Source organism: Opisthocomus hoazin, chromosome 3, assembly GCF_030867145.1.
Source record: "Opisthocomus hoazin isolate bOpiHoa1 chromosome 3, bOpiHoa1.hap1, whole genome shotgun sequence".
Lineage (NCBI taxonomy): Eukaryota > Metazoa > Chordata > Aves > Opisthocomiformes > Opisthocomidae > Opisthocomus > Opisthocomus hoazin.
Window position 1 is genome coordinate 81598280 of NC_134416.1, and position 13383 is coordinate 81611662.

The 13383-nt window shown below is 38.5% G+C and overlaps 1 protein-coding gene across 7 annotated transcripts in view; it reads left to right on the top strand.

Annotated features, from left to right (window-relative positions):
* TENT4A (terminal nucleotidyltransferase 4A) overlaps positions 1 to 12414 on the top strand; it is a 63782-nt gene extending 51368 nt beyond the window's left edge. For 2 of the 7 annotated variants that reach the window (XM_075416782.1, XM_075416783.1), the window contains one exon: positions 10164 to 12414. In XM_075416782.1, the coding sequence (XP_075272897.1) occupies positions 10164 to 10343 (180 nt within the window). In that variant the 3' untranslated portion in view covers positions 10344 to 12414. Of the gene's footprint in view, positions 1 to 597; positions 784 to 10163 lie in introns of those variants that run through there. The other 5 variants (XM_075416779.1, XM_075416780.1, XM_075416784.1 and 2 more) reach the window with 5 other exon arrangements.
* Positions 12415 to 13383: the final 969 nt, after the last annotated feature.

Consider the following 13383-nt stretch of genomic DNA (forward strand, 5'->3'; position numbering starts at 1 on the left):
GGGATTATTCCTTCCTAAGGGCAGAGTTTTGCATTTCCCTTCTGCAAATTTCATGAGATTCCTGTCAGCCCATTTCTCCAGCCTGACGAAGTCCCTCTTCACAGCAGCACAACCGTCTTGTGTGTCAGCCACTCCTTCAATTTTGTATAATCTGCAGCCTTGTTGAGGGTCACTCTCTCCCATCATCCAGGTCATTAATGAAGATGTTAACTATTATTTGCCCTAGTATCAACTCTTGCGATGTGCCACTAGCTGCTGACCACCAACTGGACTTTTTGCTGCTGATCAAAGTACTTTGAGCCTGGCATGTAAGGGAATACTTTTCATTCAGCCTGTGAGTTTGATTTATATGTCTAGAGATAGTAACTGCCACTTACTACAGAATTATACAAAAAAAAAATTGGATAGTGCATTAAATGTTGAGACTTTTACATGAATAGTGAAGAAATTTCATCTGGACAGCATTTTCAATGTTCAGTAATATCAGCGTTGAGTTAGGGTTTGTTATAGCTTAATGCGCAAATTCTTCATAGTTACTACACAAGTGCTTGTTTTAGGCACTTCACTGAAATGTTTTTCACCCTCTTTTTCATTTAGACCAGGCTACTTTTCCCTGTGCATACCGCAGGTGTTCCACTGTTTCCTTGCAGGCAGGTTAACATAGAAGGGGCACCATCTTTGAAAGCTGTTATCACGTGCTCTTCCCACCTACCTCTGCAGTCACCAGTCATCTGCCAAGCCCTGCTTGTATATAGAGGTATGCCTTCTGTTTTAGTTTTCTAAGTGATTACACATATTCCTCCCTGCTTCTTCCTCCCTTTACCTTTCCTCCCCTACTGCTGAATCTTACCTAGCCAAAACCAGCTTATGTGCACAGGAAGTGTTTTCTATTAGTTCTCACTAATAGAACAGCATATTGCTGTTTTAGTGTCTGCAATTGAGTATTGACATGCTAGTGTACAGTCAGAAACTTTTGAATTTTGTTTGAAATAAAACTGGAGAGCTGTTTTAAGTTAAACTTCATCTAAAATAGAAACTTAGTCTAGTTTATTCTTTTCCTTAACAACTCTCATTTTCTGAAGAGGTACCCTGGAGCTTAGTTTCATCAAAATGACACAAAAAGGCGGCCAGTTATGAGGCGTGCAGTTGTTGGTAGAAAACACATTGGCATCCAGAGTTTTCGTCTCAGTTGTGAAGAGGCAGTGTGTTGCATGAACGTTGGACCTCTGTTGGAATTATGCTTTGTAGCACTTTTTCTGACTTTCTGTTACTTGATTGTGCTTGCCAATACTCTTCAACTGTTCTCTTAGTAAGTTTGTACAATACTTACATGTTTGAAATTGGGAATTTTTCTGTGGCTTTTGCTTGACAAAGATGTGCCTTTGAGATTCATGTTAAATTAGGAATTTCTTTCTGTCTGAGATTCAGAAATGGGATGATGGTTTCTCTGCATTGAATTTACCAGAAGCTTATGTATTGTGAAGTAGAAATGTTCTTTTTTTGATAAGGATTATGACCAAGTCAGAAGTGGGAAATGAATTCATTCTAACTAGAATGCTATAAGTATCTCCTTTTCATTTGCAACTTTCTGGAGTGTGACTGAACTAATTAGGCTGATGGCTTTTCTTTCGCAGTTGATGTAACCTGAGACGATGCTAGTGTATAACTTAATGGGCACATTTTACCAGCTCGGAGGACTCCTAGCCTCATAGACTTGAATGTATGCAAGCCTGTTTCTTAACAGCCAGCGTTCTTTCATGTTCAAAAAGTCTTTGAAAGGGATTAATTTGTATCGTGTCTTCAGCGTTTTCCCTGGAAACTTTCTCTGCCTTGGTTCAGCGTGGAAGCTGTGCCTGGGTGTCCAGTACTACCGTCTAAAGCGGGAGATACCAATGTCAAGAGCACTAACTGTATTTTGGACAACTTGCAGCCTTCTAGGCAAGTTCTCTGCCATTAGAGTTTCCTTTTGTTTTTGAAACAGCTCTGGTGTGATTAACAATTCTATTTACATACTGTGTAATTAATTGGAGAATTTCCAGGTAGTTCAGGGACTAACTAAGCTCCTGATACAGGTCTGCATGATTTTTGGGATCATCTTCATCATTTTTCCATGGTAATCATTGTTCTGATTTGCTGACAAGCAGTTTGAAATTTCACTTGGGAGAACAGAACAGTTTATGAACCAGTGCTGCCCGCTGGAATAAGCAGAAAAACAAATATTGTCATGCATGTCCAGGGGAGTGGAGGGGATGGAAATTGCTTGGTGACTTCCAGTAGAGAAGAAAGAACTACTTTCCTTATTGGTATTTTGGGGTGAAGTAGGTTCAGTTCGTTCTTCCTTGGATTGCTGATCACTTGGTCACCAATTAAGACAGAAGACCTGGACAAGCTGGAGAGGTGGGCCTGTGTGAACCTCATCAGGTTCAACAAGGCCAAGTGCAAGGTCCTACACCTGGGTCGGGGTAATCCCCGGTATCAATACAGGCTGGGGGATGAAAGGATCGAGAGCAGCCCTGCTGAGAGGGACTTGGGGGTACTGATAGACGAAAGGCTGGACATGAGCCGGCAATGTGCGCTTGGCAGCCCAGAGGGCCAACCGTGTCCTGGGCTGCATCAGGAGAAGCGTGGCCAGCAGGTTGAGAGAGGTGATTCTGCCCCTCTACTCTGTTCTGGTGAGACCTCACCTGGAGTACCGCGTTCAGCTCTGGAGCCCTCAGCACAAGAAGGACATGGAACTGTTGGAGCGGGTGCAAAGGAGGGCTACAAAAATGATGCGAGGGCTGGAGCACCTCTCCTATGAGGACAGGCTGAGAGAGTTGGGCTTGTTCAGCCTGGAGAAGAGAAGGCTGCGGGGAGACCTGATTGCAGCCTTTCAGTACTTAAAGGGAGCCTATAGGAAAGATGGGGACAATCTTTTTAGTAGAGACAGCAGTGACAGGACGAGGGGTAATGGTTTTAAACTAAAACAGGGTAGGTTTAGGCTAGATACAAGGAAGAAATTCTTCACAATGAGGGTGGTGAAACACTGGAACGGGTTGCCCAGAGAGGTAGTAGAGGCCCCATCCCTGGAAACATTCAAGACCAGGTTGGACAGGGCTCTGAGCAACCTGATCTAGTTAGTGGTGTCCCTGCTCACTGCAGGGGGGTTGGACTAGATGACCTCTAGGGGTCCCTTCCAACCCAAAACTTTCTATGATTCTATGATTCTGTGATTCATGTACTTAGGTCAGAAGAACTCTTTTCTTTTACTTTTTAAGTTGCTTTCCCTGCCCCCCAAGAGTCATCTTTTGATTCACAAGTATCTGAAGCCTGCAAACACCAGTCCTGCTGCACTGGCTGCCAGTGTGTCTAAGAAAACTTCCACTGAAGACCCTTTACATGAGTGGTGTCTGATCATGAATATGTTCATTGAAGATTTCATAGCAGCATTCACTGGCTCAGTTGTGAACCACAGGAGACAACTAGGAAATGAAACCTTAATGTCAGTGCTGAAATATAGTAGTCTAAATAACTCTTGAACTTGTACAAGTGCCTAGTTTTTCAGATTCTTTGTGTTTAACCATAGAAGACCAGACACTTAAAATTATAAACTGCTTGCTTATATTGCTCTACAGATGCTTCACTGGCTAAAATACTTCGCTTCAGAGTTTGCTTTTACCCAGAACAATTGTTAATGGTGTTGCCTTGTCTCACTGGTAATGCTGACACTGCTAGTATCTCTGGAGTGATTCCTCAAAAGTTAGCAGCACTGGAAACAAAAATAACATTAGTCAGGGGCTTGAGTCAAAAATGTATTTCTTTTAGATGAGTGCAAGCAGTTAAGTATTGTTCACTTCGATAAAAGGTATATTTGTAAAAATACATTTCAATTCATGTCAAGGCTGAACTCTAGTCTATTTTGCCAAATATTTCTGAGAATGCCGATGTCATCAACTAGTCAGATGTACAAATACATTGGATTGTCTTAGTATAGTGTGATGCTTCAGTGTTTTTAGTATGCTAACATCAATTTAGAAGTGACCTGATTTATTTCTTCAGTGGCATTATTAAGCTGTCTAGGTACTGAAGATTTCTTAAGTCAACCAAATGGCATTTTTCTTACCTTTTATTTAGAGCTCTCATTTAGGGTGGAATGCTTTTTTGGTGTATGTATTTCCTTAGGCAAAGGAAGGAAAACGCTACTGTCTAGTTTGGAAACAGTTTTGATTCTAAATGTCAGACTCCCATCCTTTGTGTATGACAGGACATTGTTTGGTTTTTGATTTAAAACATGCAAAATTAGGAAAAGATGATGTTTTATTTCCTTTCCTAAAGAATGAAGAGAAGAAAAAACTGCATCTGAGTTTCAGAGGCTGTTCAGCTGAAAACAGTACTCAAGCTATTTTTTCATCTTAGATTGTCATATATTTATATCGATGGTCTTTATGTGGTGATATCTTTGTGTATGGAAGCTGACTCAGTTTGACTAGACCCTGGATAACCTAATCTGACTCTGCTTATAACAGACAGTTGGATTAAATGATCTCCAGAGGTCTCCATATAAACATCCAGCCTGGGTGTTTATACGACTGTATGGAAGTCCCTTGCCACCATGGTGGTTGCTTCCTGAGTGCTTTTCGAGTTGCAGGAAAGACAGAGTCTTGTAGTTTCTAGGAACATAAATTCACTATAAATAAGAGGTAGACTTATGGAAACATAAATTAATACGTGTTTTTTGTTTGTACGGTACGCCTTTTATCTTCCAGTATCGCTGTAACCAGATTGTTGCTCCCAAACCGAGATTAACTGGAATATTCACATACGTGTTTCCTCTCCTGACTTTTTCACATGTACTGTATTGGTATCAGCTCATCTGGAAAGTATTTTGGGTCTGCCTACTGTAATAATACTTTTTTGTTCCAAATAAAAAGTGAGAAATCTCAGTGAGGTAAGATTTCTCTCCAAGGTCTAAAATTGTTAGCTTTATGTTAGAGAAGCTATTGTCTCTTATTCTCCTTAATGACAAGAATGCAGATAACACTTCATGGCCCATGTCACAGCAGTAGCAAACTTTCAGTATGAGTTCTGTCTTCTGGTAGTGGTGTTTTGACTCTTGCCCCTCATTTTTGATACTTAACTGGTGACAAGATTGAAGAGAGTATTTCGTGTGTCAGATTCTACTTTCTTTACTGTAAGGTAGTTCAAAATATGCTCAGATTATGATGGTAGTCACTACTGTCAGTCACTCATTCTGGGGATTAGGCCCTCTGATCTCTCAAATATTAGTTTATCTTTGGCCTGATCAGACTAATAGTTGCCTAACCTGTTGTTAAAGGTGAAGAGAACCAAAACATTTCCTTTGTTACAGGCTACTGGCAGAGCTACTGCACAAAGAAAGATAAGATAAGAAGGACTGATAAAACCTGCTCCCTTGTGGCTTTGAGTCTTTCAGTTCTCTAGTGTTAGAAGATAAGAAACATCTAAAACTTTTCTTGCTGTTGAGCTCTTTCTTGTCTCCATGTTGATTTTTTTCTTTGCTGCTCTCACAGTTGGTTGTATGAATGCTATTTCCTCCTTTTAATTGGAGCAGAAATGGGCTTTGGATCACTTTATAAGATCTGTTCAGGACTAAAGATCTTGTTGTAGCTGAAAGTAGCCAGTAGCTGGTGCAAATACCTTGTAGAATCCTGTTAGCTAAATTTAAGAGGCTAGGTTGCCTAATACTTGATTTATTGCTCATGCAGTAATGACTAAAATGTAGGATAGGTCATTGCCCATTGTTTCTCTGTAAAACAGTGAATTTATTTCATGAAAAATGAGAAGTTAAATTTTGCTTACATGAAAGATGCATTTTTTTAGTATATTTCCAGATGTTGTTATGCTCAGAAAGTGAACATAAATCCTTTAAAAAGAGGTTCTTTATGGTTTGGGGTTTTTTTGCTACAGACCTAGAGAATTTGGGAATATGGTGAGACATTGAAAAACTTTGTGAATTATTTTGAGGATGTATATTACGTTATTTAAGGGGATACAAAAAATGTTAATGGTACATTAAAGTTCTTCTGAATACTACTCTGCAATATTTCACATGGAATGATTTTGAAGTGTAGGAGTTTGATTACAATTCTGATCAGCTGCATACTAGATTGACTCGTGGCCATTAATCCTGTAGTCTTAACAGCATAATAGTAAATGTGATCTTTCTAAACTGTCTTATGCTTTTTCTAAACTTTATCTTTGTAGGTCCTTACCAATTATTTTTGAGCGCTGTATGTGTAATCTCTTGAAAAGAAAAGTTAGAGTACTTATACTTCATTTTCCTTGCTAACACTTCTCTGCTTTTTTCTCCTTTAGAGATGCTAACAGGCAAAAAAATCAAACACCTTAACAATTCCGAAACACTGTTTATGTTTAGACTTCAGCTCTATTATGTTGCTTGTGTTATTTCAAAGAGTAGGTGACTTAGTTTTGGCTCTAGATTTTATTTTTGAACAATAATTGAATTATTATTAATTGTTAATAATTAAAATTTAAAATTAAAATAAATTATTAATAATTTAAATTTTTGTTACTCTGAACGTCAGCAATTTTGAGTAGTACATTTGCCAGTATTTAAGAATAAAAGTTTGGTTTCCTTAACAAATAATTACTGAGTATTTCAATTTCCACAAGATTTCTGGTTGGGGTAAAGGCCAGGAACATTCTTTTCTTGAATTTCTGTAAAAATAGCTGGAAACGTTTTTAACTCAGTATGTGATACATAATTCCACCCACCTCCGCCCCCCAGCTTGTCTTAAATTCAATTTTTTAGCTTTCCTTCCAGATCTAGCAGCTTTTATTTGCTGAGGATCAAATTCAGTGGGCTTGTCAAAAAACCCTAAACAACAAACAAGCAGTGCTATCACTCAGTTGTTGAATCAATAACCCTGTGATGGGAGAGATGATTATTCTGTCAAGAGAAATAGACGTGAAAAAGTAAAAACATCTAAACCAAAGATTTTTCTGTCGTATCACAGATGAAGGGCTCTCTTTTGTGATTATCTAATCTCTCTCTAGCCATCATCTATTTACAGACATGCCATTTTTCAGTGATTAAAGGAGTCCTGAGTATGTGAATATCCAGGAGTATGTGAACAAGAGAAAGCTGTTGGTTATAGCCTCTTGGAGTTTCCAAAGGACATGAAGTAAATTTCTTTTGTGTAAGACTGAGAGAAACTAAGTGAAAGATGTGTATCTTCTTGTAAACAATTAACTGTTTAGAAGATGAGAAAAAGATTTGATTTTTGTAGTAAATGGAGTTCACCAGGAAAGCCCTGCAGGAGTTTGTGCTGGGCCTCATGGTGCCTGACATCTGAAAGGCAGTGGGTGAAGTGTGGCAAAGTTTGCTCGTGTCGTTAAGCTCTGGTGCAGAAGGACCTTTCAAGACTATGCATCGGGAGGGACAGAAATGCTTTAAACTTTGTAGAGACTGCTAGGCCCTGGGCTGACAGTTTCTTGCAAAGATGAGATCTTGACATTTTTGTGGAAAACTGCTTGGATAATGCCTTCTTGATTTCCTACTGAGAAACGGGTGTCAAACTGAATTTCAGACTTTACTAGGAATAAAGAGCAGAAATGAAAACATCATGTAAAAATCCATATACATCCCTCATCATGAACAGTGACTACAATTTTGACTCCTACATCAGAAAAAAGTTATAATACCAATGGAAGAATGGATAAGAGTGGTCAAACATGTGGAATTGCTTCTGTGTGAAGAATGAATGGTTCTTTAACCTGGAGAAGAAAACGAGGAGGTATATGATCTAGGTCAGTGTAGTCATCACCAGTAACTGGAAAAGTCAGAGCAGAGTGACAAGAAATTAATAACTCCGAGAACTGGAGAATCATCATATAGTAGATTCGAATTAAACATGATGCTCATTTAAGCTGTGAAGTGCCATAGCACAGGATGCAGGATGCTAAAAGCTTATGGTTTCAAAAATCTGAACAAACTAGCAAACAGTATCTAATTGAGAACTAGATCTCTGACTTAGGAGGTCCCTGGGTCAACTTTCTTAAGCACCTACTCTCAGCTGATGAGTCATATGACATATGGATTCAGATTTTGTGCTTATGGTTTGACATTCTTTATCTTGATGGCCTAAAAAAAAATGCAAAATGCTTCTTGACAGGCTAGAGATCACTTTCTGGCTAGCTTGTTAATCATTCTTGGAAAGTTTGATCACCTTTTGAACAAACCAGGGATATGACTTTTAGGATACAGGTAGATAGGCTTAATCGTCATTCTTTCTGTGGTGTTTGTCTGGTCTTGTGGTGACCTGCCTTCCTCTTCCCAACAATTTTTTTTTTTTTTTTACTGAATCCTCAAATCGAGGATGAAATTGCCAGATTTTTCCCATTTCCAGCTGAAGATGATAGGCGTGCTGAGACTTTGTATGCTCTTTGTGGCCAGAGTTTTGTTCTGGTTCTGCAATAGCAAAACTAAGGTTTTCCTCTGTCTTTTTTTCGGCATGTAGTTGAGGATAACTAATGACTGGCTATTTTTAATATTTTGGCTGTTGAAGCATAATTTTTAGTATTTTGACTTCATTTAATATAGATGCTTAATTATCTGCTTATGTAATTGTCAGAGGTATGCTTATTGAACTAGAAAACTTTGCACAAGGTGTGACAAGATGGTTTGTTTGCTTGAAGGATCACTTGCCAAAAGTATTAAACATACCGTAGATTTTTTTTAGTTTCATGTTGACCTTCATAGGTAGATTTTGGTAGATATTTTAGAAACATACTTCAATAAATCAGATTTGTGCAGTTGTCTCTTAAGAATAAGGGATTTGCAGCTTGCGTTCCCTTTTTGTGTTTTTCCTTGAATATTTTGCTGTTTGTAGTCTGAGGGTAGCACTTAGCACATCTGTCTCGGGAGTCTAGAAGTTGCATGCTGAAGGTTGATTAGGTTGCTGTAGGACACACTTTACAAATTAAAAAACAGTTTAAGGGTTTTTTACTACTTTGCAGTTAATTTTAATTATTCCTCAATGCTAGTCTTCATCGGGTCGCTGTTCTGTATGCTCAGTGTATCTTCTAATTACAATTTGACAGTAAAATGTTGCTTATGAAATTATTCCTTCAATAACTGTTTTGGTTTTGTGCACACAATTATAATGAAGGGTTGGTGTTCTCATATTTCTTTCTACTTCAGACTTGTTTGGAAATACAGCTTAGTAAGTTAGTTGCAGATACTTCATATTCCAAGCAGTTGCCTCCAGTGTTAGCTCTGTGGTGTTCCTGTTTAACCACTTACGGTAGACACAATGACATACTAGCTTTTGTTAAAGATAGTCAGTTGTTTCTTAAAGTTATTGCTGTCAGACATCAGAAAAGGTTGCTTGCATGACGTAATCAGTATTTGGGAAGTCTATTTCTATTTAATCTTTTGAAACTCTTGTACCTGTTTTAAGTACATATGTGTTAAACCAACATACTGTATGCCATTAAGTGATAGGGGCACATGTACTAGCTTTAGGCTGCTGCTAAACCTTTTTGGCAATTTCTGTTCCAAGGTACTGGAGATTGCCCCCAAAGAAAGCGTCATGCTATGTTCCTGGTCATTTAGGTGTTTCGCCTCGGTGTGGGGTATGGTCTAGGAACCATGCAGGCCTATGATCAGACCAGTAGGAGTTAGAAGTTACTTACAAGCCATAGCTACCTTAGCTGTAGCCGAGTGAGGTTAGCAGACTTGTGCTTTGTGTGTGTCAGCTCGTAGGATCACACCCTTCCATTTCTCCATGATGTTTCTGAAAGTCGTACTGAGTGTATCTCACTTGGTCGTGCTCTTGCTAAGATCCTCTAAAACAGACAAGACTGTAACAGTATTTAACGTGGAAAGTCTCTGTTTTTAGAAGGCTGGTGTGTAGTGAGTATATTTCATACAGAGATCCAAGGGTTTTAAGGACACTTTGAAATCTACACCATTTCATTTACGGGACATTTCTTTCAGAAAACACTTCTTAAGCTGTTAGTGCCATTGAACTTGCACAGCTAAAATTAGACAAGCATGAAAAGACCAGTTGCTTCAAGCAGTGTTCTGTGGGAATGACTTGCGTGTTGAGCAAATACTACTGGTAATATGTGCTTTCAGTTGTTTGCGTGCCTAAACTGAGTGCTTATCTTGTGTTTTTTAGCAGCACAGTGGAATGAAGTTTTCCATGAAAGGGACTCATAACCAAGGCAATGGCTACAGCCCTGTCAACAGTGGAGGCATGAGGCAACCAGTTGGTAACCGAGGACACCACCAGTACAATCGTAATATATGGAGAAGAAAAAAACACAGAGACAGTTTGCCTATTAGTCTGAGCAGATAATGGCAGATGCCAAAATGATCTTCGCTGTTCAGACAAACTGAGTGAGTGCCACTCGACCTGAAGGATGGAGACCAGCGTCCAGCACATCGTTTTATTGGTGTTGCCAAATATCTGCAGCTGACTTCTTTGCATGTTTCTTTGTGTGGTGGTTCAGTCCATCTTCAAGAAGTAGTTGTGCTTATCTGTGAAGCCTTATTAAATGTGGAAGTTTGTTTTCTGCCTTCCCACAATGGTTCATACAGTGCCGAAGCAGCTCTGACAATAGAACTGCAAGGACATTTACAAATGCTGTGGCTTTTTTGCTGTGGCTACATCTGTTCCTTTGTGGGTTCTGTTTTCTTTTATTTTAGAAGTGAAGGAAACTTCAGCCCCTTGGAATTTTTTTCTTTGCAGCAAATCAACTTAGGAATTCATAAACATAAATTTGCTGCTCTCCTGTTTTTGTTTCAAAGTTCAGAATTTTTTGCTCTGTAAATATTGGAAATATAATTTGTGCAATAACTTGGAATTTTTAATTTAATTTCATATTGTCACATAAGTTATATTTAAGGGGAAGAGGTTTTTTAATTTACAGATCCTTTCCCAGGTTGCATTATCTAAGTTGGGTTCATAGTTTTGGCAGGTTGTCTGAGCAGTGTTACAAACATGACATTTGGTAATATTTGAGGCTTCTGGATTCACAATGAAAGTGCGATTTGGCTTACGGTTTTAAGAAGGTATTAAGCTCCAAAGCGTTTTGACCCTGTGTTTTTTAGCTCATTGTCTGGCCTCTATCAGTTGTCTTGCTCTGACCAATGAGTTTTAATTTTATTCCTTGAACTAGACAACAAATCCAACATTTGTAGTACCAGAAGTAAAACTTTTGAAAGGGAGGGGAAAAAGGTTGGTTCAAATCCTGATGTGAAATTAAAAAGCTGTGAGCTACACGCTTTGATGCATTTTAGTAATGTAACCTGTTAATGTCTGGGTTCAAACAACATTATTAAACAGAGGTACCCGGCTTAAGGAATGTGGAGAAAGGAAATATGTTGATTCCATTAAGGAATCTGTATAGCAGTATGCATTAGTTCTGTTAAGAGCAAATAGATAAAAAGTACTTCAGCTGCTCTAAGCATTACGAGAAGTATCTTTTAATGTATTGCAGGAGAGCACAGCCCAGTGTTGTACACAGTATGGGTGGCTGGCACTTAATTTACAGATGCATACAGGTATACTATGCAAGTGTGTATTGCCATGACAAACACTGTCTTTAACTTTTTGAAAAATGTACATCCTGCCTAACCCTGAGTTTTTAAAGCACCACAGTTGTCCTGGGAGTAGGTCACATCTCACGCCCTCTCACTTCCCATTTTTTTAATGAGAGTTCTTAAAGCTATACAGAAAGCTACAGATCAGTTACAAGTCCACTAGCAGAGAAAGCCGAAGAATCCTGTTAACAGGACATCTATACTGTGTACAGATACAGAAGGTTTTAAAACTGATATCTGAATATTAAAATAAGGTGTCAAGCATGAAGCTTTTTAATACTCTGTATGCCTTTGAAGCAGAAGTAGTTCATGTTATTACTGAATCTGTCAAACACAAACAGGTCCTTGAGGGGAGAGAGGGCAACATTCCAAAGTAGAGTAGTGCATATCTGTTAGCAAAAAGTTTTGTCTTAATGCTCCAGACTCATCACAATTTAAAAAGAAAAAGTTTTAAAAATTGTGAGCTGATTCATAAATAATATCTAAGGGCTGTTACATGAGCCTGTACTGCTTAGTCTTCACACACTAGCAATATTGAGCATAACTACATTAAAGAGCCTTCAAAGGCTTTAGTTGGTGTCTTATACTAGCATCCATTTTAAAGCAAAACTCATTTGAAAAGTGGTATCATGTAACACTTCAGTCATGGTGAACCAAATAAATTGGCCTGGCTATCACTGTGGTTATGTGCTACAGGTTTAAAAAAATCATGTTTAAATTTTTTGTGTGGACAACTATGTGGAAGCTAAAATTGACATATTTTTATGTAAAGTTTTCTATTCTTTGATTTTTAATAAACTTTGGAGACCAGTCACTCTTCTGTACCTTTTTATGAGAAATTTAATGGACGAAATACACTTTGAGCATCTGCTTTAAATTGTTCATGCCAGACACTTTCAGAATGAGCTTGGAAGGTGGGTGGGTGCCCTCTGCAAACATTTGTGATGTGCTTATAAAGGGAGTAATAAACACTGCCGCTGGTTTCGTAGTTGTGGAGTTGATCCTTTGATAATATGAAAGAACAAAGGAGTTGGAGATAATTCCCAACAACTTTCTTAAAAGAGGAGGTTGCCTCACTGTTCCCTTGGGATATCTTAAATTTCCATATAATTTTTTAATCCCTCACTGTATTTTCTTACTTCCTTTCAAAATCTTTGTCCAGTTTTTAGCCTCATCAATGAGTGGACGTACCTTGTGGTTCTTGTTAATTTCTGTTAACTCTGAGAGGACTCTGAAATGTCATTTACTGACTCGAATTCAAAATTTAAGATATTGAGTCTTTGGCAGGAGCTTGTGTTAAATCGGTGAGCCCCAAGAAAGGGAACTGAAGTGTTTTTAATAGACAGTAATGCAGGGCTAGGGATTTAGAACCGGAGAGGTCTGTGGTACTTTATCAGTCTTAATGAGTATATGGAGAAAACTGGAGAAGTGGTAGGAAGGGAAAATAATAAGCACTGAGTAATGCTCAGTGGTAATAGGTGCTTTTTATATATATATATATATCTATATATATAAAAAAAAATAGAGAACATTATTTTTTTCTTTCCAGGTCAATTAGCTGGTGGGACATGGCTGACAGAGAGATATATAATCTCTGCAGACAGAAAAATGTAGTGCAGCAGCATTGGTCTTGGAATTTCAGTTTTCCTGGGCTCCACCTTTTCTCGTTTCCTGTCTAGGTGATGGCTTTGCTTTATTCTGCCCACAGATTCTGCCCAACTATTTAACCTTGTTCGTACTCTCCTGTTCACGCGCTGGGAGTCTCACTGTGCTCCTCTGGACCCTTGTTCTCT